This window comes from Galeopterus variegatus, unplaced genomic scaffold (genome assembly GCF_000696425.1).
Source record: "Galeopterus variegatus unplaced genomic scaffold, G_variegatus-3.0.2 Scaffold3112, whole genome shotgun sequence".
Classification (NCBI taxonomy): domain Eukaryota; kingdom Metazoa; phylum Chordata; class Mammalia; order Dermoptera; family Cynocephalidae; genus Galeopterus; species Galeopterus variegatus.
In genome coordinates, this window is record NW_007729223.1 from 25,456 (window position 1) to 51,582 (window position 26,127).

At 34.3% G+C, this 26,127-nt stretch overlaps 1 protein-coding gene across 1 annotated transcript in view; it reads left to right on the forward strand.

Annotated features, from left to right (window-relative positions):
• Positions 1-9,523: 9,523 nt before the first annotated feature.
• Positions 9,524-26,127, forward strand: part of CNOT6L (CCR4-NOT transcription complex, subunit 6-like) — a 58,205-nt gene continuing 41,601 nt past the window's right edge. The window contains exons 1-2 of the mRNA XM_008583982.1: positions 9,524-9,704; positions 11,071-11,156. Coding sequence (XP_008582204.1) covers positions 9,691-9,704; positions 11,071-11,156 — 100 coding nt within the window. The 5' untranslated portion in view covers positions 9,524-9,690. The remainder of the gene's footprint in view (positions 9,705-11,070; positions 11,157-26,127) is intronic.

Below are 26,127 nucleotides of genomic sequence, written 5' to 3' on the forward strand. Positions count from 1 at the left end.
AAGGATTCCCCTTCATATCCTTGGCAGCATTTGTCATTCACTTTTTGATAATAGCCAGTCTAACTGGTGTGAGATGATATCGCAGTGTGGTTTTGATTTGCATTTCCCTGATGATTAGTAATGTTGAGCATTTTTTTATGTACCTGTTGGCTATTTGTATGTCTTCCTTTGATGGGGATTATGTTGAATCTGTAGATCACTTTGGGTAGTATGGACATTTTCACAGTGTTAATTTTTCCAATCCAAGAGCATAGAATGTCTTTCCATCTTTTTGTGTCCGCTTTAATTTCTTTCATCAGTGATTGGTAGTTCTCATTGTAGAGATCTTTGCCAATCCAAGGTTATGGAATTTTCTCTCATGTTTTCTTGTAGAAGATTTATAGTTTTTGGTTTTACATTTGAGTTTGAGTCTTGTAATTTTACTTTGTGGAGCATGGTGTGGATCGATGTTTGTTTTTGCATATGGATATCCCATTGTAGCTATACCATTTATTGAAAAATCTACTCTATTGAAAATCTGTTGACTCTACACTCAGCTTTCCATATCCACAGGTTTCACGTTCCTGGATTCACCCTACTATGGATTGAAAATATTAGAAAAAGCTTAACTTTTTTTTAGCTCCCATGTATGAGTGAGTACATGAGATGTTTATCTTTTCGTGCCTGACTTATTTCACTTAAAATAATGTCTTCCAGGCTTACCCATGTTTCTGGAAATGACAGGATTACATTCTTCGTGTGTGTGTGTGTGTGTGTGTGTGTGTATACACACACCACATTTTCTTTATATCTTCATCTGTCAATGGATACAGTACCTAGGTCTATACCCATGTTTCTGGAAATGACAGGATTACATTCTTCGTGTGTGTGTGTGTGTGTGTGTGTGTATACACACACCACATTTTCTTTATATATTCATCTGTCAATGGATACAGTACCTAGGTCTATCCATATCTTGGCTACAGTGAATAGTGCTGCAGTAAACATGGAGGTTCAGATATCTCTTTGGTACATTAATTTGCTTTTTCCTTTGGTTAAATACCCATTAGTGGGATTGCTGGATCGTGTGGTAGTTCTATATTTAGTTTTTTGAGGAACCTCCATAATAAATAAGTACTGAAGATCTATAGTAGTGATAGGTGTCTGTAATTAGCGATAATTTATGTTTTTCAGATGGCATGGAGAGGAGCTCAAATACTGTCATCATAAAGAAATGATACATTTTTGTGGTGATGGATATGCTAATTACATTGATATGATCATCACACATTGTATTCATGTATTAAAATATAACTCTGTACTCTATAAATATGTACAATTATTGGTTGCCAAATCAACTAACAAAAAAATTAGAAAAAATATTGGGTGTGTTGTGAACATTACAGACTTGTTTTTCTTATTTTCCCCTAATAATGCAGTTTAATAGCTATTTACATAGCACTTATATTGTATAAGGTAATTATAAGTAATCTAGAGATGATTTAGAGTATATGAGAGGATGTGCATCGGTTGTTTGCAAATACTTCACCACTTTATTTATCAGGGATGTGAGCATTGTGGATTTTGATATACCAGGGAGATTTTGGAACTGATCTCCCATACATGAAGAGGGGTGACTGTATATGTGTGTATCTATTTCTAGTTTCTCAGTTCTGTTTCATTGAATGACGTGTTCTTTTTGAATGTTTGCATTATTTATCATCTGTGGATTTTTGTTGAATATACAATTAAATACAAATGCCTTCCAGAAGCCCTTGGTATGGGATTGGAGTGGGATTGCCAATATTATTATTCTTTATCTCAGGATGTCTTCTAAGCTTTTGTGATTGCCATAAATCTTTAATTTTGTCATTATGATCCTACTATATGCAGTGTGATTTTGCTAGGTGTTGTTTTTTTAGTATCAGCTGGTGAGCACATTCAGGCAAGGTACAAATTTTGTATGATAGTTGTAATGATTAATAGTTATATATAGTTAAAAATAGATATTGATGAGGAAATAGAATCTTAAAAAATGGTGCAGTGCAAAGGTTATTTTGCTTTGTTAAACAAGGTGAATGTAGACACATTTTCTCAGGAAGGTAGCTCATAGTAGCTAAGACCAGATGGAAAGATAAATGTTTGTCAAGGTAAATATTCAGTAAATAACTATGTGTTTTTCCTTCCATAACCTTTTAAGAATAAATGCCTATATAAGACAGATTTATCTGAGTATGCATAAAATGTAGTAAGTCACTGACATTTACTCTAAAACGTAAGCAGAAATAGCTAATGTAGTCTTAATTTTGTGTTCTTCTAATTTTAGGAACTCTGCCAGTATCTGCATCTTTGCTTTTGCAAACTACTGTTGAGATGATCACTTAATATTTCTGTGGAAATAAGTACATGTCTAATGATTTGTTTTAGGGTTGGATTCATTGAATTGAAAGACTCTGATTAATTATGAAGCACTCTTTGGCGGGTGTAGCATTCTTAATCTGAAGCCTAAATGAAATAACATTAATTGTGCTGAACTGTAGACTGAGATAAAATGACCTTAAACTTAGATAAGGTGGTGAGAAGGAAGCTGTGGTTTAACACCATAGGACTTATATCTTTACATATTCTATAGAGGCTGCTGTTTTTATAAGCTAGGGTAAATGACCAGTATTTACAGAAATTTGGTTCTGGCTTTTAACTGTTTTCTCTGATTTGGCTCAGAGTATTTTTTCTGGGGGAGTTATGCTGCTTTCTTTTCTTAGTCCCAGGTATAAAACCTGAGATTTTGAATTCTTTAGCAATAGTATATTTGGGTGTATTTCATAAGTATTTTGTAACACGCCATTCATTGAAATAGCATGTTATGTAGGTATCTTTTATTTGCAGTCTTATTTTTCTCCCTCATCTACCAGAAATATTTGCAGTTTTAGAAACTCTAAATTTTTCTATGCCAAGTAGCTTTAGTGTTACATATAACATTGTTTATAATTTAAAAATTGAAATACATTTTCCATGAAGTCAGTATTTTATTAATTTACCTGAAGATTTTGTTAAGTGGAGCAGAAGACTGTCTAGCAAATTTATGAAAATCTTCACTCTGTGGTAGTGTTTGGTGATGGAGATTAAAACTTTTTTATTTTCAGGATAGTTCATATAGGGGCTAAGAAGTAGGAGATGACCAGGTTCCTTGTCCCAGGGCTGTCAGTTACCAGGGCTACATAGGTGATGTGCTAAGGAACAGAGAGTGAATGGCAGGTTGAAAGCAGCTTGTGAAGTTAGTATTCGGGGAGCTATGTGAAGTATTTTTTGTAGGGTTGAAACTGAAGACTGGGAAGTTTAAAAGGTGTTGTTAATAGGGTGGTAGTTTACTTATGTGATCAGGATCCCCAATATAAATTAAGTTGATGTAATGGAAGGATCCATTGAGAATGAAGGACGTTGTAGAAATTAGAAACGCTGGGGAAAATGAATTCAAAACCTGCCTCTTCATCGGTTTGAAAAGAACATAGAGAGGGCCAGCCCTGTGGCTCACTCAGGAGAGTGCAGCGCTGGGAGCGACGAGGCCACGGGTTCGGATCCTATATAGGGATGGCCGGTGCACTCACTGGCTGAGCATGGTGCGGGCGACACCAAGCCAAGGGTTACGATCCCCTTACCAGTCTCTCTCTCTCTCTCTCTCTCTCTCTCTCTCTCTCTCTCACACACACACACACACACACACAAAGAAGATAGAGAAAAGAATTAGCTGCTACATTTTCCAAAATAAAGCATTTTTTTTCTTGAGTGAAAAGTGTTCATCCCTCAGTACTTAAGGCTTGCACTGACCTGTATATGAGGTTATTAGAAACCACCTTATCAGTGTCACATTTGGAGATTTAAATTACATTTGAATGATTATTTTATAATTTTAAGTTATTTTGAAATAGGTTTTTGTGGTATGCTTACATGGTGGAAGGTTGATGCTGAAGACCTGGAAAATAGAGCTGAACAGAAGAATTCAATAATGCTGATTTCCTGTATTTGAGTTCTAAGTTTTTAATAGCACAGTTAAAAACCTGATGTTTGGGACTGTAGTGATCACCCAAACGATAGACTCTGCTAAATTACTTAGTTAACACAAATGAAAACTGTATTAGCTTCAGTCTGACTATCTAAATCTAGATTTCATTTTGAAGAATTAAGTGACTTGTATCTTTATTGGCATCCTAATCAAGTTCAAGAGACCTCTGACTCCTAATATGGTAATATTAATGACTTTGGTTTTTATATATTATAGATATTGGTAAACATCTTATGGAGCGTTTTGTAAGATTCTGTGAGATGAAAACATGAAAAATTAAAAGAAAGTATTAATAGAAATATAGTTCTATATAGTGGCTATTTCAGAGATTAGAATTGGAATGCCAGAAAAGATGGTAATTATTATTCTCCTATCAAGATTTTTAAAATATTTCGGAAAATTGAACACATGGATTAATTACCATTTATTCGGATTTTTAGAAATGCATTGGCTGTTAAATTCACTGTGAGATGGACGGTGAGAGGAAGATGGTAGATTTGAAGATTATAAAGCATGTGATCATTCCACAATTACAGATTAAGTGGCGAGAACTGTATAGAAATATAAGAAAGAAATATAAAAAGTTATTTCCACACAGAAATAACTCATAGCCCCCTTAACAAACATAATATGTGGTGGTATCTATGATTGAAACAGTCACATTAACTTCTAATCCTATGCCCTATGTTTTGTAAGAATGATCTAAAATTGATGAAACCTATATTTGTGCAAATTTAGTAGTCTTTTACACATTGTCACTGTAGGTGATGGATTATGTAGAATGTCTTTGGATCTGGATCTGTTTGATTTGACTTTGCTTATTAGTCTTGTATTTTTTGTAGAACTTTGTTAGTGTGCAAAATTACCCATAGAGACACATGTGCCTTGTGTTGTACATTAGAAATTATAAAAATCTTACCTAAAAACTTTATTTTCAGAAGTATTTCACACAGCCCGAAATCAAGTAGAAATCAAGTTTTTTTCCCTGTGGAAATTATCATATTCTTTGTGCTGTATGAAGTTCTGTGACATTTATGGAAAATAAAATAGTATCACCCAAATTGTATGATTAGATTAGAGTTGAATAGGTTAACCTGGAAACTTGGAAACTAATTACTGTTAACTGAACAAATCTGGAAAAACATTCTCTTTGCCTCTTTTAAGTAACTGGAAAGGAATGACTCTTTTCCCTTCAGAAATAGGGAAAATTTTGGTATGGAAAATTTTGATAGTACTCTTACAAATTACCTTTGATTTTTTGATATATGGCAGAATACCTCTAATTTTTCTTTATTCTTTATGTATAACAAATTTCAGACCACTTGAAAGTAACTTTTCCATTTGGGATAGAAATTTTAAACTCTACTTAGAAACAGTTTCAGATTTAGACACTTGGTTTGGGGGCAGGTGTGTGTGTATGTTAAAATATGAGCAAAGAAGCAACTATAAATATTATATGGCAATTTACTGATAGCGTGTAGGAGTTTAATTAGGCTCAGACTTTTCTGTCATTTGCTCTTCTTGTTAGCTTTGAGTTGGATTTTATTTTCTACCTAGCACATTATTATTTTCATACAATAGCACATTTGAGGAGTTTTATGTCTAGTTGGTCATCACTGATTATTATTGAGTGATTTCTTTTGGCAGTTACATGAAGAAAACTGCATAATACTAGTTTTGATTAGGGTAGCCATATAACTCATCCAAATTAGACATTTTAGAGAGTGAAAGTATTAATAATCTTTAATAATTAACTCAGAACAACAGATATAAACCAAGTCTGGCTCAGGCAAACCAAAATATGAAATAGTCACCCTAATTAGGATGCTTTTGATGACAAGTAACAGAAAACACAACCCATACTAGTTTAAACGATAAGGGAAATATATTGGCTTGCGTATCTGAAAAGGCCAGTAATTGGGAGTGCTACAGATGTCATTCAGTGAGGACTGTAACTTTGTTTCTCTGTTTTCTAGACTTCGCCTTCTACGGCTGGCTTCCCTTATAGTTGTTGGATGGCTGTCAATCACAATCTGGGCTATATCTTATATTCTTCTTTATTTATGACCAGTAGAAGAGAGAAGCCTGCATCTCCCATAAATGTAGAATGAATCTTAAAGCTTTGTGATTATTAGATACTTCTGAACTAATCTCTGTGGCCAGGGGATTGTCATGTGCTGATTGTTTTAAGCATGGGATATCTGAATATCACTGAGGCAAGGAGAATAGAGTTACCTGATTCTCACGGACTAGTCAAAGTCCATTCAGGAAACTGGTTGTAAAGTCAGTCTATCTAGGAAAGCAGTGTAGCTAAATGAAGGGAAAGGGATTAGGAAGCAACCACAGTGTTCACTGTTAAGTCCAGTACCGTTGCTTGTTTGCGTTTTTCTTTAGGCATCTGTTAATGAGTTCTTACCAGAGGCTAGCATACTGCGGTTGATGTGTTTTCCTTCAAGTGAGAATTTGTAGTATAAAATGACTTATTAGCCTGGCAAGGGGAGAGAAAAAGAAAACTTACCATACTATTTTCTTTTTTTTATATAAGATTATAATACTTGCTGACCCCCCCCCTTTTTTTTTTTTTTAACAGACTAATAGGGATGCCAAAGGAAAAATATGATCCTCCAGATCCTCGCAGAATTTATACCATCATGTCAGCAGAGGAGGTAGCCAATGGGAAAAAATCTCACTGGGCAGAATTAGAAATCTCGGGTGAGTGGAATCTGAAGCATTTAAAAATCTGGGATGTAACAGTAATAATGAACAAGAGTTGAGTATTGTTATATTTATTTCTTTATTGTATGTTTTTAATTAGGTGGTTTAATTGGAGAAATACAAGTTGTTGAGATAGCAGTGTTTCATTTATCTTTATCTGTGACTAAATATCTTTGTTCCTACCCTTTCTTTTGAGATTAATTACCTTGAGCAAGAGTTGGCATCTGGAATTGAGGACCCTGGGAATATTGAGGATTTTGAGGATATCCAGTTTCTAAGTAAAGCCAGGTTCTATGGTATAATAGATTTTGCTTTGGCTATTTCAGAGTAATTATTTTTTCAAATTGAAATCTTTGCTGTTCTCCTGTTATGCCAGAGTTGGCCAAGAAGGAGACCTAGAACTTATCTATTTATTCTAACAGATGTGTGATAACTGTGTTATATGACCTTAGTAACTGTTTAAGGTTTGTTAAAATAGAATATGATTACCAAAAACTAATAACCCCAGTCCAATAATGAGAAAAACATCAGATAGACTCAAATTGAAGGACATTCTATGAAATATCTGTTATCATTAAGTATAATGCTTTCCTGAGTTCTATGAGTTGTTCCAGCAAATTATTGAACCTGAGGCAGGTCACAGGAACCCCTGAATTTGTAGCATCTGCTCAGAAACGCAGGTGGCCTGCAGACTCCCTCAAAATTGTAAACTTTATTAGAAACAAGGAAGGACTGAGAAACAGACCAGAGGAAACTAAGAAGACATGATTACTCAATGCAAAATGGTGCTTGAATTGAATCCTGGAAGAAAAAGGTGTAAAAACCAGTGAAATCCAAATAAAGTCTAGAGTTTAGTTAGTAATATGCACCAATGTTGGTTTCCTAGTTTTGACAAATGTATCATGGTAATGTAAGATTCTAATGTTAGAAAAACTGAATGAGGGGTATACAAGAACTCTGTATTATCTTGGGAACTTTTTTGTAAATATAAAATTATTACAAAATTAAAAGTTTATTAAATAGGATATGAAGACCATTTTTCTTTTATGAATTTGTACAATACATGTTATATATGGAATGTAGATTTTTTCCCAGTAGGCTTTTGTATGAAAGAGTTAAACCCACATCGTAATGTCAATGGTAATAATTAATTGTACTTTTAGCTAAATGGTAATTAGGTTGATGGGTGATTGGCAATCAAAAGAATAAATGTGAGCAAATCCTATTAGGTGAACTCAGGGTTTCTTAACCTTGGCACTACTGACACTTTGGGCCAGACAGACAATTCTTTGTGGTGAAGGATTGTTGTGTACATTGTAGGTTGTTTAGTTCCCTGGCCTCTACCCACTAGATACCAGTAGTACTCCTTTAGTTGTGACAACTGAAAATGTTTCCAGAAATTGCCAAAGTCCCTTGGGGAGCAAAATCTCCCCTGGTTGGGAACTGCTAGGTTAAATCTCAGGTAAAATTGAAATAACTTTCTCTTTTACCCAGAGCCCCTTTACTTGAAAACTTTGTTTCCTATTAAAATGTAAAATCCTACTTGATGCCCTAAGTCTGATTATGGGCAACAGGAAGGAATCTGTGGTAGAAAGAATAATGGACAAAAGATAAAAGTTTGAATTTACTGGCTGATAGCTATATGAAAAGTAACATTTCCCCTTTGCGATTTTGTGCCCTCTGTACCTTCCACTGCCCCTCTTATCAGAATCTACTGTCTGGCAAATGACACATAATTAAAATACCAGTTTACTTTTGTAAAGTTTATATGCATAATTAATACTTATTATAGTTAAGATAGGTGAGATAATCTCCCATTTCATAGAAGCTAGATGACTTGCCCAGTCTTATCTAGCTAATAGATGGTAAAAATCAGGACTCTGAAACAGGTCTTCTGACTTTTTCTAGTACATGTTCTACCATGTACTGACTGATTCATAGAGTTTAATGTGTGACCATTTCTTTGAGTATGTTGCACTTAATGCAAAATCTTAAAATCAGTATTGTTAATCTATACTTGTAACATCAGAAAGCTGGGGAAGATGTCTCCTTTGAGGGTAAAATGGTTTTCCTGATGTCTAAGGTTGGTTCTAAATCATAGTAATATACTCTTGTCAATTTAAAGTTTGTAGATGAATTCAGGCCCTGGATATGGATAAAACTTGCACTATTAATTTTCATGGAGTATATAAGAAATACTTTTGTAAGGAGTATGACTTAACAAATTCAGGACTGTTCTAGCACAAAAACTCAATTTAGCCCCATGTTTTCTCCTTGAGACCTGACTCCAAGGGTCTCCACTGTTTGCTGCATGTCATTCACATGGAAGGTCCAGGAGAAAGAGTGGTTGTCAAGTGAAAGTGTCATGAAATTAAAGGAGGACCAGGTGTGTTTGGTATCAATCAAATGGCATTAAATACAAAATTAAGGGCCGGCCCGGTGGCGCACTGCTACAGTGCGCCGCTTGGGAGCGCAGCGGCGCTCCTGCTGAGGGTTCGGATCCCACATACAGACCGGCGGCTCACTGGCTGAGCGAGATGCGGGCGCAACACCGAGGCTTGCGATCCCGTTGCCGGTCCCGGTACGGGCGCGACACTGAGGGTTGCGATCACGAAAAAAGACAAAAAAGGAAAAAAAAAAATACACAATTAAAATGCAATATCTCAGTGTATTTGCTTGCAGTCTCTCCTATCACTTTTCTAGTCCTTGCAGTTCAGCTTTCATCTTGGACTCAGATTTATGCTTCAGTATTTTGCCTTTTAGGTAGAGTGCGGAGCTTAAGTACATCACTTTGGTCATTGACACACTTGACGGCGCTGCACCTAAATGACAATTACCTTAGTCGCATTCCACCTGATATTGCCAAGCTTCATAATCTGGTTTACCTGGATCTGTCATCCAATAAACTCAGAAGTTTACCAGCAGAACTAGGAAACATGGTGTCTCTCAGGTGAGGAATATTAAAGACATGACTCACTATATAAAATTCTAAATTTACCAAATAAGAAAATTATGGGATATGTTACTCATCTTACAGTAGGATATCTATATGTGTGAAGATCAAATGATATAAACTTGTCTAAGCACACAGTGCTTAAGTTGATCTCCATTGAACATTTCTTTTCCTTCCTTTAAATTTGAAGTTTACTGGCTAAGAGTGTGCTTGTATTAACAGTTTCTTTAATTTAAAAAAAAAAGTTTCTTTTGACAGACTTGAGGTGGGGTGGGACTAAAATATAGTAAGTCTCACCTTAGGCTTAAGTCTGATCAGACTAATCAGAAATAATAAAGAATATGATTTGCTTATAAGTAAAACTTTTAGGAACTTACCTCTATCATGTAGACAAGGTATATTTATATTTTATATTCTTTAAGGGAACCTTTAAACCTGATAAAATGGATTTATTTCTCATCCTTCAGGATGTTTAAAAAATTTCATAAAACAAAATATTGCAGGAATTCTGAGACCTTGTATAAATGTTCCCAGTGAAAGCAAGGATTGCTTTTCTACCTTGTTTATCTTTGGAGTTATAATTTTTAAAAAATTGCTATCACATGTCTAAAATTAAACATCGTTTCAGGATCTTGTTCTTAATCCCCTTACTGTTTTTTTGTTTTTGTTTTAAAAGCTTTTTGGTCATCCACTAATGAGGGTACTATTTATTTTTTTTATAGTCTGCCCAAAATTTCAGAGTCGTAAACTTAGTTATTATTTATGTCATTCTATTCTTATCTATACTATCCTGTGCATTAGTTTAATATTTGTTTTGTCAGCGATTGTCCACTGTAGTATTTGTTTTGTCTTTTCACATTTATTGTCTTTTACTCCCTTGATACACTACTTTGTTTTTCTCTATTAATTTTTATTGTTTTTGTTTTTTCGTTTTCATAGTATTTTGATATGATTAGAGTTGTAATCAGTTATTTAAAAAGATGACGCAGATGATTGGCTTCTAATTATAGTTTAATCCTCGGGTTTGTTTACAAAAGTTTACTTTTTTCTATGAATTAAAGTGTGTTCAAGGATATCTGTTGTTTGAATGAGAGAGAAAAGGAGGTATATTTAACCAGAGAATGTTGTGCAGTTCTTACACCTCTAATTTTAATCTGTGCTAGAGAATGAGTAAATCACAGAAACACTGTTAACAGTTGTGGCAGTTGTACATTTTGTAGTACTTTATAATTGCACAGCATTTTTGGATGAGCATATAGAATTGTACCTTGAATGTTAACATGGCATGTTAAAGGAAGATTAAGAATGGCAAATGTAGGTATTAATAAAGTTTGGTATATTAAAACTTTTTTGTTTAATACAGGGAATTGCTTTTAAATGACAATATGTTACGGGTTTTGCCTTATGAACTTGGTCGGCTCTTCCAGCTACAAACTCTAGGTTTGAAAGGTGAGTGATTTTTTTTTTTTTTTAAATGATAGCATTAATGCTCTGTATTGAGGTGTTCTGAGCCTTTTAAAGACCATTTTGGTTACAGTAAAGTTTTAATATGATTTCGAGAATGTGACTATACTTTCTCTTGAAAGAAAAGTTCTTCGGGTATTGAGCATCAAGATTTCAGAATGGTGCCATCATTTTAATAAATATAAGAGGAAATTAAAAAATTTTTTTTGGTTTTTGTATTTTACTTTTATTGTCTATAAAACTCTGATATTCCTTAGGGGAGATATTTTAAATTAACACTGTAGTTCTCATTGTCCTTTTTTTTTTTTTTTAAGGAGGACTTTACTTAGTAGAGTAAACCTTAGCCAGAATGCCCCATGTTTAGCTCTTGATAGAATAGGTAAAATAACATTTACATATTACATGAATATGAGGGAAAACATTATAACAGTAAAAATTAGCTATACCTAATAAGTATATTGTTCTAAATAAAATGTGTTAGTCCAAAATGCATGTTGCTCTATCTCTTTCAGTTTGGGATAAAAGACATATTCAATTCATATAAATAGTAAAATTTGTATAATTTTCTTTTATGGCATAGCATATGAAGAAGGATTTTTTTCTTAATTCTTTATTTTTGGCTGCTAGCTGATACGGGGATCCAAACCTTTGACCTTGGTGTTGTAACACTGTGCTCTAACCAACTGAGCTAGCTGGGCAGCCCAGAAGGGTTTATTTTTGAACTCAGAGGGCTGAATACAAATGTAGTGTGTTGGTTAAATGTTTTATTTTATGCTCGTGAGGAATGAACATCAATCAAAGCCTTATGAAGTATACAGTTTCATATATTTTGTTTTTCTTCTTCAAAGACTATTTGAGTCTCCAGGAAAATGCTTTATTTGCATTTGCTTATGTCATTTAATGGAGCATTAAGAATGAAGTTTGAATAAGAATGGAAAGAATTCTGATGTTATTGGTTGAAATACCAGAAATAATATTAGGCTTCCGTATGAAGTTTCATAAGTTAGATAATTATATGAATGGTCCGAATCTTGTGTTTATAGTTTCTTTGTAAGATTTTATTGATTATTTTTTATCATGTATAAAGTGAAGGGAAATACTTATATATAAAATATTTTCCTGAGGATTAACCCAAGTATTTGAAATTTAACTGTTGGGACATTTCATACTATATTCTGCATGCTAAATCTCATTATTACATAGTTGAAACAGCCATCAAGCTAGAGTTGGAGTTGGGGCTAGTCTGTTAGTCTTTTTATGTATTAAAAAAAAATGGAATGGTTATCATTTTTTATCATCTTAGATTCACAATGTATGAAATTCATACTGTCGTGCTAATTATACTGCATTATAATTCTTTTTCTCTACTATGAGTAACTATTGTTTCTTATTTTTAACATTAATCAGAACAACTATTTTCTTCCGGCTTTTATTGATAGAGAGCACATCAATGACAAATGAATAATTTGCTGTTGAACTCAGTGGACTTAATTTTTGTACCAGGCAACATTCCTGAAAAGCAGATGTTATACGAGGGTATTTCAAGAAGTTTGTGGAAAAAATAGAATTAAAAGATAATATGAATCTACAAACTTTTTGAAGACCTCCCTCTTGTACTTCTTGCTCTTTCATAATTGCATCCCATGTTATCTCATAGAGAGACATGTTCCCAGAAAATTTACACTACGTATCAAGTGAGTGAATACTATATCTGTTATCTATTCAGTCTTTCATCCTATTTTACTAGTTAAAATGTTAGTCTTCCAAATTATTGTCTTTGGCTTGCCTTCAATTCTAGTGGCTGTGTCTGCTAATTTCACATTCATTAAAATCTCGTAGACCTCTAGTCTACCTATTCAGGCACCAGCTCTGCTTCTCTAACTGTAACTTGGATTTGCTCATATGTATTGATAAATCCCTCTTCACTAAGCTTCCATTTGTTCTATGGTAAATACCTATATGCAGTAGCCTATTTCTCTTTGAGAATCTGTTTAGTTTTCTGTCATTGCCACTTTTTATTCAGATGATCCAGTACAGAAGAGCAAGGAACTTTCAGAAATGAAAGAAAACCAGAGCTCTTCCTGTCCTTTTATTTATTTATTTATTTATTTTGTCTTTTTGTCTTTTTGTCTTTTTTTCGTGACCGGCAACGGATCACAACCCTCAGTGTCGCCCCCGTACCGGACTGGGACCGGCAACAGGATCGCAACCCTCGGCGTTGCCCCCGCTCCTCACTCAGCCAGTGAGCGGCCGGTCTGTATGTGGGATCCGAACCCTCGGCGGCGGGAGCGCCGCCGCGCTTCCCAAGCGGCGCACTGTAGCAGTGCGCCACTGGGCCGGCCCTTCCTGTCCTTTTAAAAAGTTTAAGATGGTAAAAACAGGAATGGCTTTGTGAAGCAATTGAAGGAATAAAATGTCCCTGATGAATGATAGCTTCATAGGAAGGTAAAACTATTATTATTTAGGAAATAATTTCTAAATCAGTCTTAATAACCACATGTGGTACTTTATGTCCAAAAAGAAAAAGAAAAAAAGAAAGAAAGAGAAGGGAATGGTATATTTACAATAGAACTGTGATCTAGTTAAAAGAAACAATGAGAATGGACTGCCTCTGAGATTTCATTTTCTTAGAACTCAGAGGAGTACCTTTTCTGTATTTTATTTTCTTCCTTTAAAATGCAGATACTGAAATTTTAATAATGATTTGGATCATCCTGGCCCAACAAGCTAATTTTTAGAAATTCTCTTTTGAGATTTGGGGGGAGTACATGTGGAGGGTAGATTATTTGAGGAATTAGGAAAAGAAAGCCAATTTTAAAACTATAGACATGGTCAATCCAGTATGTAGGAAGTGTTCTCTTAAGTGACTTAGAAAAAACGAAATGTATTAATTTTATGGAAGAAAAGACATAAATGAAAGCAATTCTCATACAATTATTTAAAAATAATTTAGAATTAATATACTAAGGTTTAAGGCAATACTTTTTCTGACACATAGGTCAATGAGGAGTTCTCAGGCATTAAACATTGATGTCCCAAGTCATAAAAATATGTAGGACCTCAGTAATTGTGAAAATTTTTGCTTTCTTCCAAGAATTACTTATCTCCCTTAAACAAAACAGACCATGTCAGTGGAAGGGTTTCTTTTACCATGTAAATTTGCTTTGTTCATAAAATATAATATAAAAGAAACATTTTAAAGAAAATAATTAAATGAGTACCTGTACACCCATTACCCAACATTCTCAATACCTTTTTTAAAAATGCACTTTGGAAATGTAATTGTCATTCATATAGGAGGCAAAGTACTTATATCTGTGTTGAAATGAGTACCTGTACACCCATTACCCAACATTCTCAATACCTTTTTTAAAAATGCACTTTGAAAATGTAATTGTCATTCATATAGGAGGCAAAGTACTTATATCTGTGTTATATATGAACTTTTGGAAATCAATAAGAAAAACAGTAATCTAGCAGAGTTTATGAGAGGATAGTTCATATGAAAGGATATACAAATGGCTCTAAAATATACATAATATCTATATTATACATAATAATAATGCAAATTGAAACTACTCAATTACCATTTTTCACCTATCAGATTGGAAAAATTCCAAAAATTTGATAAAATTACTCTGGTGAGATTACAGGGAAATAGGCACAATTGCGCCTTGTTAGGTGTAGATCCTCTGTCCCTTTTAAGTTTCCTTTGTGCTCTTTCATTATTATATCTTTCTGCCTTCTCCCAAAGGTTACTGCCATACTGAATTTAGATATTGGAGTTATGTATGCATCTTTTAACCTTTAAGTGGAATCCTAGTGAATATAATTTTCTGGTTCTTGCCTTTTATTCAACATGATGTTTTTATGATTTGTCCATGTTGATGTATACTTGTAGTTATAATTCATTTGTTTCACTGCTACGTGTTATTCTGATATATGTATATATGCTGTAATATATTCATTTTTCTAAATGAAGGTACTTCAAAAAGTTCATGGAAAGATTTGTATTATTTTTTAATTCTATTTTGCCATGAACTTTTTGAAGTACCCTTGTAGATATTTATATTGTTTCCTCTTTTTTTTGGCTACTACTGTGAATAGTGCAGCCATAAACATTCTAGTGCATGTCTTCTGATACAGTTCATAGGATTGGAATTGTTCGGTTGTAGAGATCTGTACAGCCTTAGCTTTTGTAGGTAATTTCATGTTTTACAAAGTAGTACTAAAATACATTCCCCAATGTAATAAAGTTTTCATTTTTCAGTTTTCTTTCCAACACTTGGTATTGTCAAATTTTTCAGAGTTTTGCCAGTTGTTGAATGTAAAATAGTTTCTAGTTATGCTCTTAATTTGCATTTTCCTAATTGCTGAGATTGAGCATTTTTTCATGTGTTTTTTGGCCATTACTGTTTCTTCTCTGAAATTACTATTGATGTCTTTTGCCTATTTTCAATTGGATTGTTTGTTATTGATTTGTAGGAGTTCTTAACTTTCGTCTATTTTGGTTTATGTCTTCTCCCACTTTTTGGCTTTTCTTTTTGTTTTCTTTGTGGTATCTTTTAATGAGTAGATTTGATATTTTTAATGTAGTTGAATTTAAAAATCTTTCATAATCAGTGCATTTTGTATCTTATTAAAGAAAATCCTACCCTACTCCAGGTCAGAAATACATTTTCCTTTATTATCTTCTAAGAGTTGTTTTGCTCTTCATAGTTAATTCTTTAATTCATTTGGAATTGATTTTTAAATGTGGTATGAGGGGTCTAATTTTGGGAGGGATCTAATCTTGGTTTTTTCCCGGTGAGTAACCAGTTTTTCTCAATATCATTTAACAAATGGTTTTTCGTTTTCTCACTGATCAGCAAAGTCACCTTTCTCATATGTCAACTATGTCTAGGTCTGTTTTGGGGATCTCTCTTCTGTTCCAGTGGTCAGTTTGTCTAACCCTTGTACCAATTACTGCATTATCATAATTATTATTGGTTTTATATTAAGACTTGATATCTGGTTTGGGAAGTCCCCTCATAGTTTTCTTTAGCAGTATTTAGGCAGTTTGTGTGCCTTGGCTGTTCTCACGCATAAGAAACAGCTTGTGAAGTTTCACAAAAAATCCTGTTGGAACTTTGGAATTGTATTGACTGTCTAGAACAATTTAGGAAGAATTGAGATCTTAATTGTATTGAATCTTCTTACTCATGAATTTGGGCTCCCTCTCTTTTTATTTAGATCTTATATAATATCTTTGAATAGAATTTATAATGTTCTGCACACACTGATCAAGCACATCTTTTGTTGGATTTATTTCTAGGCACCTTATAAACTTTTTCTTGTTCCTATTGTAAACCATGACTCTTTATTTTATGTTTTTTTTTTTTTTTCATTTGCTGTTGAGACAATCTTTTTATTGGTTTTACAGTAAGACTTCTTGGTGAACTATTTTTTCTAAAAGATAAACTTTTTCTTGTTCCTATTGTAAACCATGACTCTTTATTTTATGTTTTTTTTTTTTTTCATTTGCTGTTGAGACAATCTTTTTATTGGTTTTACAGTAAGACTTCTTGGTGAACTATTTTTTCTAAAAATTTATCTGCAAATACTTTGAGATTTTGTGTGCAGATAATCATTTCATCTCCTAATAAAGGCAGTTTTGTTTTTTCCTTTTAAATTTTTATATATTTAGTTTCTTTTCCCTATTGCAGTACACTGACTAGAATATTTCATACGATGTTGAATGGAAGCATTAATACTGGGCATACTTTTATTCCCAATTTTAAAGGGAATGCTTCTAATATTTTTCCATTAAGAATGATATTTGCTCTTTGTTTTTGGCAAAACAAACTATTTTTTAGACTGAAGAAGTTTACTTCCATTTCTGCTTTGCTAATCTTTCTTTCAGATATTTATCAAATGCTTTTCTTCACCTCTTGAGATGATTATGTTTCTTATTTCAAAGGTTGATGTGGTGAATTATACGTATAGATTTTTCCAGCTTAAATCATATTTGCATTCCTGAGATAAACCCAACTTGGTTTTATTGTTTCATGCTTGTACACACTTTTGGATTTAATTTGGTAATATCTGTCAAAAACTGTGAAGGCTCTGAGGTTTTACTCTACTTAACAAGCTACTAGGTTAACCAGCTACTGTTTCATGGATAGTGGTCGAAGACATGAGACTCCTGGGTCAGAGACAAAGAATGTTATCACTTGTTGTTTGCCTCCCAAGGATTTGTAACCCCTTTTCCCTGGGTGACTGAGCCGCCAAAGATTTTGTTTGTTTGTTTGTTTGTTTGTTTTTGTTTTTTGTTACCAGTAAGGGGATCGCAACCCTTGGCTTGGTGTCGTCCGCACCGCACTCAGCCAGTGAGCGCACCGGCCATCCCTATATAGGATCTGAACCCGCGGCGGGAGCACTGCTGCGCTCCCAGCACCGCACTCTCCCAAGTGAGCCACTGGGTCGGCCCTGCCAAAGATTATTTAAAGCCTATTTTTTTGAGCAGTGAGAAGCCTTAAAAAGGGGTTATATTTCCTGAACCCTCAAGAGCGAGGCATTCCTTTCATTTGGGAAATTAGCCACGAATTGGAGTTTTCTTCTTGCATTTATTTTTTTAGACCACAAAATGGACCCATGCATGCTTTGTACATAGTGGGTTTACATTGTACTTGAATAATTCAGGTTCACAGGTCCAGCAGTTTTCAAGCAAGCAGTAAATATTGTAGCAAACAACACAGAGCTAGTCCTGCTTCATGGGGAATAAAGAGTTACATGGTAGTAATGCTGTGGTTGCCTTGACCCATCTAATTGCCTATATAAGTAGCTACAGAAACTGTTCCATCATCAGGAGACAGATAAGCCTAGGAATCTGTTACATTTACCAAGAATGCAGAGGGAAGCACAAGGCTCATGGTGGTCTGCTCTTCCAACCTTTTTTTGATTGTTTGTTTGGGTTTTGTTTTTTTTAAATAATTTTCTATATACGTTTATGAATAAAATAGATCTGTGTTTTTCATTATTCTTATTCGAGTGTGTGTAGGGTTTGTAACTGACCTTAGAAACAGTGGGAAAATTTTCGTATTTTTCAGTTCTCTGAAAGAGTTCGTGTAAGATCAAACTAATCTGTTTCTTGAAATTTTGGTAGAACAGCCCTGTGAAACTATCATTTCCTGATCTTTTCTTTGCAGAAGTATGTAACTACTATGTCAATATATTTGTAATCACAAGAACAATTGAAGATTCCTATCTGTTAATAAGTCAATTTTGTTGGACTATATCTGTACCACTGGAATAAGCTTTTTAAGTTTTCAAATTTATTTGCATTAAAGTGTTCATAATATTCTCCTGGTATATTTTTAGACTATTCCATTTGTAGCTATAGTACCCCTCTGCCTTTTTGAGGTTATTTGTTCTATTTTTTAAAAATATTTTTTCCGGGCTGGCCCGGTGGCGCACTGGAGAGTGCGCCGCTTGGGAGCGCGGTGGCGCTCCCACTGAGGGTTCAGATCCCATGTGGAGACCGGTTCCCGCTCACTGGCTGAGCGCGGTGCGGGCGCAACACCGAGGGTTGCGATCCCGTTACCGGTCAGTAAAAAAGACAAAAAGGAAAAAAAAAATTTTTTTTCCTTTTCTCTATTTTTAAGTTGGACATATGATTTATATTTAGATTTACTTGTTTTCAAATATTATAAACATGTAAGGCTATAAATTTGCCCATTGGCTACTTTTTTGTTACATTCGCAATTTTGACATTAAGTATTTTTATTATTATTTTGGTCTAAGTATTTTTGATATAGGTTATCATATCTTCTTTGACATCATTTCCTTAAAATATTAGCTTTTTTTATTGGTAGCTTTGAACTTAATTGCATTAAGACAGATGAGGTAGTTCATCTGCCAGTGTGCATGAGTTCATTAACATTTGTTGATTCTTTCTTTATGGCCCAGTATGTGATCAAGTTTTGTAAATGTTTTACCTGTATCTGAAAAGAATGTTGTTTCTCTAATTGTTGGGCACAATGCTATATATTTGTCCATTTGATCAAACTCGTAAGTTGTGTTGGTCAGATTTTCTGTATCTTTAGAAATTTGACTGCTTTTTTAATAATTAAGATATTATGTTAAAATTTCCATTAAAATGGTATATTTGTTCATTTCTACATGTAGTTCAGTTTTTACTTTATATATTTTGATGTTATTTTATTAGGTAGTACTAACGTAATATTGTTATATTTTCTGGTGAATTGAATCTGATATTAGGTAGTGAGCCTCTTTCTCTCCTATTAAGGTTTTTGTTATATAGCCTTGACAACTACTTTTCCAATGTGTCATATGTACATACATACAGTATGTAGCCTTTTGAGTCTGGATTCTTTTGTTTAGCATAGTGCACTTGAGGTTCATCCATGTTGTGTGCACTAGTAGATCACACATTTCCATTGTTGAATAGTTTTCTGTTGTATGGATGTACCACAGATTTTATATCCATTCACAAGTTGAAGGACATTTGGATTGTTTCCAGTCATAGATGATTAGGAATAAAGGCACTGTAAACATTTGCATACAGATTTCTGTATGAAATATGTTTATTTTTCTTGAGTAACTACCTAGGAATGGTATTGCTGGGTTGTATAGTAAGTATATGTTAAACTTAAAAAGAAACTGCCAAATTGTTTTCTGAAGTAGCTATGTCATTTTGCATTCTCACCAAAAATATAAGAGGATTTCAGTTTCTACATATCGTTGGTATCAGTATTTTTTATTTTTGCCATTCTAATACTGTGTGATTTTAATTTTTCGTTCTCTGACTATGATATTGCATATCTTTTCAAGTGTATATTTGCCACCTAGAGATTTTCCTTGGAGTGTCTATTCATATCTTTTGTATGGTTTTATAATTGGGATGCTTTTTTCTAATTACTGAAATTTGAGAATCCATTATATATTCCAAATTTAAGCACTATTTTAGATATGTGTTTTGCAAATATTTTTTATGGCTTGTATTTCTATTTTCTTTACAATGCTTTTCAAAGAGCAGTTTTTCATTTTAATGAAATCCAATTTATTACTGCTTTTCTTCTGTGGAATTTTTTTTTTGTCATTACATCAAAGAAATAAATCTTTGTTTCACCCCAAGTACATGAAAACTTTCTAGAAGTATTTTTTTTTTCTTCTAGAAAGTTTTCAGGTGTTTGGGTGAGGCAAAGAGTTCTTTCTTCTAGAAAGTTTTACCTTTAAAACCTAAAACTGTTAGATGGTATGTTTTGAGATAATTTTTGTATACAGCACGAGGTTTATTCTTTTGCATATGCACATCTAGTCATTCCAGTACAATTATTTGAAAGATTATATTTCCAACTTGTAATTTTTCTTGCAAATTTGTCAAAATTGAAGAGACCAAATATGTATGGGTCTACTCTTAGACATTCTATTCTGTTCCATTGATCTATGCCAATACTCAAATGTTTTGTTACTGTAGGTTTATGATAAGCTTGATATTAGGTATTATGACTCCTGTAACTTTGTTCTCATTTTTCAAAATTGCATTGACATTTTAGATGCTTTACATTTCCATGTAAATTTTATAATTAGCTCATGATTTGTGCAAAATATCCTACTAGAATTTTTATTGGGATTATATCAAATATGTAGATTTGTTTGGGGATAATTGATGCCTCAGTCTTGAAACTTAGTATTGAATCTTTCAATAAAATATGTCTCTGCATTTATACAGGTCTTTTTTGCTTTCTTTCTTTGTTTTGTAGTTTTCATCATGTGAATCTTGGAAATATTTTGCTAGGTTTATACCTATGTATTTGATGGTTTTTGATGCTATATATAAATGGTACTTGCCTTGTTCTCAATTTTAGGGGGAAAGTGCTATCTTTCACCATTAATATCAACAGTAGGTTTTTTGGTAGATGCTCTTTCAGGTTAAATAATTTTTCCTTCTATTCCACATTTGGTAAGAGTTTTTTGATTGATGCACATTGAATTTAGTCATTTATTTCCTCTGGAAAATGTTGCTAATACTCCTATTTTCTGGAAGAGTGTGCAAAACCTTTCTATTGCTTTCTTTCTTAAATAAGTGGTAGAATTTTCCAGTAAAACTATGGCCTTCAAATTTTTTTATTAAAACATTTTTAACTTCTAATTTGATTTCTTTATAGATACAAGACATTGAGGTTATTTCTTTTTATCTGAATAACTACTTCAGCTCTCTCTTGGTTACTATTTGCATGGCATACCTTTTTATATTCTTTTACTTTAAATGTATTTGTGTCTTTGAGTCTATGGTGTGTCTCTTGTAGAAAGCATACAGTGAATTCTGCTTTTTATTCATTCTGCTAATCTTGGCTTTTCAATTGGAGAGTTTAACCCATTTACATTTCATGTAATTGCAGATAAAATTTGTGTCTTTGAGTCTATGGTGTGTCTCTTGTAGAAAGCATACAGTGAATTCTGCTTTTTTATTCATTCTGCTAATCTTGGCTTTTCAATTGGAGAGTTTAACCCATTTACATTTCATGTAATTGCAGATAAATTGTGTCTGCTATTTTGCTATTTGTTTTCTCTGTATTATATCTTTTTTTGTTCCTCTCTTTCTCAGTTAATGCCTTTTATGTTCAGTGGATATATTGTAGTGTACCAATTTAATTATTTTGTCATTTCTTTTGCTATATTATTTTGGGTTATTTTCTTACCCTGGGATTACAATTAACATCTTAATTTATAGCAATCTAATTTGGATTAATGTCAACTTAATATCAACAGTATTAAAAAGACTGTACCTACAGCTCTATTCACCTCTCTTTTATGCTGTTATTATCACAAATATCATCTTTATTCATGTGTGTCCATCAGCATATATGAGAAAAAGGTTCAAAAAATACATATATGGGGCCGGCCCCATGGTGCACTTGGGAGAGTGCAGCGCTGGGAGCGCAGCGATGCTCCCGCTGCGGGTTCGGATCCTATATAGGAATGGCCGGTGCGCTCACTGGCTGAGCGCAGTGCGGGTGACACCACACCAAAGGTTGCGATCCCCTTGCCGGCCACGAAAAAAGACAGAAAAAAAAAAACAAAAACCACATATATGCTTTCTTTTATATTAACCTATACTGGTAGTTATCTTTACTGTTACTCTTAATTTTTTCATGTAGTTTTGAGTTACTATCCAATTGTTTTTTATTCCAGCTTGAAGGACTCCCTTTACTGTTTCTTGTAGGACAGGTCTGCTAGTGACAAACTCACTCAATTCTTGTTTATCTAGGAATGTCTTAATTTCCAATTCATTTTGAAGGATATTTTTTCTAGATATAGAATTCTTAATTGACAGTATTTTACTTTGAGCCCATTGAATTTGTCATCTCACTGCCTTTCAGATTTCATGGTTTCTGATGAGAAATCAGTTGTTAATCTTATTAAGGATCTTTACATGATGAGTCACCTTTCCTGCTGCTTTCAAGATTCTCTCTTTGTCTTTGATTTTCCACAGTTTTATTATATTTGTCTAGGTGTGGATCTCTTGCAGTTTTCCTACTTTGAGTTTGTTAAGCTTCTTGGATGTGTATATTAATGATTTTCATCAAATTTGGGATGCTTTTATCCATTATTTCTTCAGGGTTTTTTTTCTGTTCTTTTGTCTTTTTACCTTCTGGGACTACCATTAAGTGTTTGTTGGTACCCTTGATGGCATCTGATAGATCTCTGAGGCTCTATTCATTTTTCTTTATTCTTTTTTCTTTCTGTTCTTCAGACTGTACAATCTCAACTCACCTGTCTTCAAGTTCACTGATTCTTCTACCTGCTCAAAACTGCTGTTAAGCCCTTCCAGTGTTTTTTGTTTGTTTTTCCATTGTGCTTTTCAACTTCATAATTTCTATTTGGTTTCATTTTATAATTTTTTTCTTTTTTGATATTCTGTTTGGTGAGCCATCATTTTTATGCTTTCCTCTAATTCTTTAGACACAGTTTCTTTAGTTTTTTGAACATATTTTGAATAGCTGATTTTTAAAGTCTTTTTTAGTAAGTCCAATATCTGTCCTCAGAAACAGTTTCTATTGATAGCTTTTTTCCCCTCTGTATGGGACTTACTTTATTGTTTATTACATGTCCCATAATTTTTTGTTGAGAGCTGGACATTTTAAATAATATAATATAGCAACTTTGAAATCAGAGTCTCACCCCCTCCCTCAACATACACACTCTTTTTCAGGGTTGTTTGTTGTTGTTGCTTGTAGTATTTGTTTGTTGCTTTAGTGACTTTTCAGAACTAATTTGTATTCTTTGTCATGTGTGGCCACTGGAATTTCTGTTCAGTTAGTTTAGTGGTCAGCTAAGGATTGGAATAGAGATTTCCTTAAATACCTGGGACCAGTGAATCTGCTACTCTTTGTCAAGTGGCTCATTATATGTTTAGGTCACACCTCAGTACTCAGCCAGGAAGTTTACAACTCTGCCTTAACCTTTACTTCCTGCTTGGGTATAGCCTTCCAAGTTAGACATAGGTGAGAGCTCAGGTTGTTTTTAGGTCATTCATGTGCATAGCCCCCTGCATATATATGATCTTTTAAATTCCTAGGAATATGTCAGAGCTTTTCAAAGCCCCTGTGGACACCTCCTTTCCAAGCTTTTCCTTTTAAGCTTTTTGGCTAGTCTGTTGTTTGCCCCAACTGTTATCATCACCTTAGGCAGCCACACAGTTGCCTGCAAAGGTTTCCTCAGTTCCCACCCCCATACCCCAACCCCCAGAGAGAAATTTTTCAGTGCTGAGCAAGAGTAAGGGAACTACCACAAAGGTCAGATAATGACTGTTTTTTGGGAATGAGGCTTTGAAAGAGCTCCAGCTTAGTTTTGGTTGCTCCAGTGGATGCCAAGCTTCCCTGGCAATATGGAACCAGGCAAAGTTAAAACTCCACAGACTGCTATTCTTATCTAGATTCTGCATTTTTTTCTTGAGTAAACCCAACGTGGGCTGTTGTAATCATGTGGTTAATTTCTAGAGTTCCCAAATAGTTGATTCTGACAATTTTTACCAGTTTGTTGTTATCATTGTTGTTTTTTGGAGTGGCAGATTTTTGGAGGTTCTTACTCTGCCATTTTTGCTGACTTTTTTTTTTTTTTTCCTTTTTGTCTTTTTTCGTGACCGGCAACGGATCACAACCCTCAGTGTCGCGCCCGTACCGGACCGGGACCGGCCACGGGATCGCAACCCTCGGCGTTGCTCCCGCCCCTCGCTCAGCCAGTGAGCGGCCGGTCTGTATGTGGGATCCGAACCCTCGGCGGGAGCGCCACTGCGCCTCCCAAGCGGCGCACTATAGCAGTGCACCACCGGGCCGGCCCTTTGCTGACTTTTTTTATCCACTTCTTCTTGAGTGAGCTTTGGTAGTTTCTGTCTTTCAAGGAATTTATTTCTTCTAAGTTGTTGAATTTATGGACATAAAGTGTTCTTAATATTCCCTTATCGGGCCGGCCCGGTGGCACACTCGGTAGATTGCGGTGCTTGGGAGCACGGCGGCCCTCCTGCCGAGGGTTTGGATCCCATATAGAGACCGGTCTACTCACTGGTTGAGCGCGGTGCGGGCGCGACACCGAGGGTTGCGATCCCATTGCCAGTCGCGGTACGGGCGCGACACTGAAGGTTGCGATCCCGTTACTGGTCACAAAAAAAGACAAAAAGGAAAAAAAAAATATTCCCTTATCCTTTTAATGTCTCTAGAGCTATCCCTTCTTCATTCTTGATAGTTACAATTTGTGTCTTTTTGTCCTGGTCATAGAGAGGTGTATCAATTTTATTGCCTTTTTCAAAGTACCACAGTTTGATTTCAGTAATAATCTATTGTTTTTCTGTTTTAAATTTTATGTATTTCTGCTCTTTATTAGTTCCTTTGCTTGCTTTGGATTTCATTTGTTCTTTATTAAAGTTCTTAATATGGAAGTTATATCACTAGTTTCAGACCCTTTTTTTTAAAAAAAAAAATATATTTAATGCTATAACTTTCCCTCTAAACACTGATTTATCTGTAACCCACAAATTTTGATGATGTCATGTTTTCATTTTAATTCAATTAAAACATTTAAAAATTCCCCTGTGGCTTCCTCTTTGACCCATGGATTCTTTAGAAGTTTGTTGTTTGATTTCAGAGCATTTGCGAATTTTCCAGATACTTGTCTATTGTTGGTTTCCAGTTTTATTTTGTTATGCTCAAACACTTTGTATGATTTCAATTTCTTTTCAGTTTGTTTTCTGGCCTAGAATATGGTCTCTCTTGTTGAATGTTCTTGTGCACTGGAAAAGAATGTATATTTTCCTGTTTTTGAATGGAGTATTATATAAACATTAGTTAGGTCAAGTTGGTTGACAGTGTGGTTCTGGTCTTCTCCATCTTTACTAATTTTTTTGTCTACTTTTCCTGTCTGTTGCTGAGAGAGGAATGTTTGAAGTCTGAAATACAGTTTTTGCAACTCCCGGGAGATATTATTCTGTTGTATATTATTCTGTTGTGTTCTCAATTTCCGTTGTTGCTTTTTTTTTTTTTTTTTTTTTAAAGATGACTGGTAAGGGGATCTTAACTCTTGACTTGGTGTTATCAGCACCACGCTCAGCCAGTGAGCTAACTGGCCATCCCTATATGGGATCCAAAATCGTGGCCTTGGTGTTATCAGCACCGCACTCTCCCGAGTGAGCCATGGGCCAGCCCCTCCATTGTTGCTTTTGAAGCTTGTTGTTATTTTCATGTTTATTGTTTTGAAGGGACTGGTCCTTTCCCCCATCTAGTTTTAAAGTTTTCTATTTGTCATTGGCATCCTCTAGTTTGCACTACAATGTATTTTAGTTAAATGAAATCCTTTTGTAAACCTCTTACTGTGAATATATTGTGCTTCTTGTATCAGTTTCTTTTTTTTAAAAAAAAAACTAGCTTTTGAAAATTTGCAGCCTTTTCCTCTTCAAATA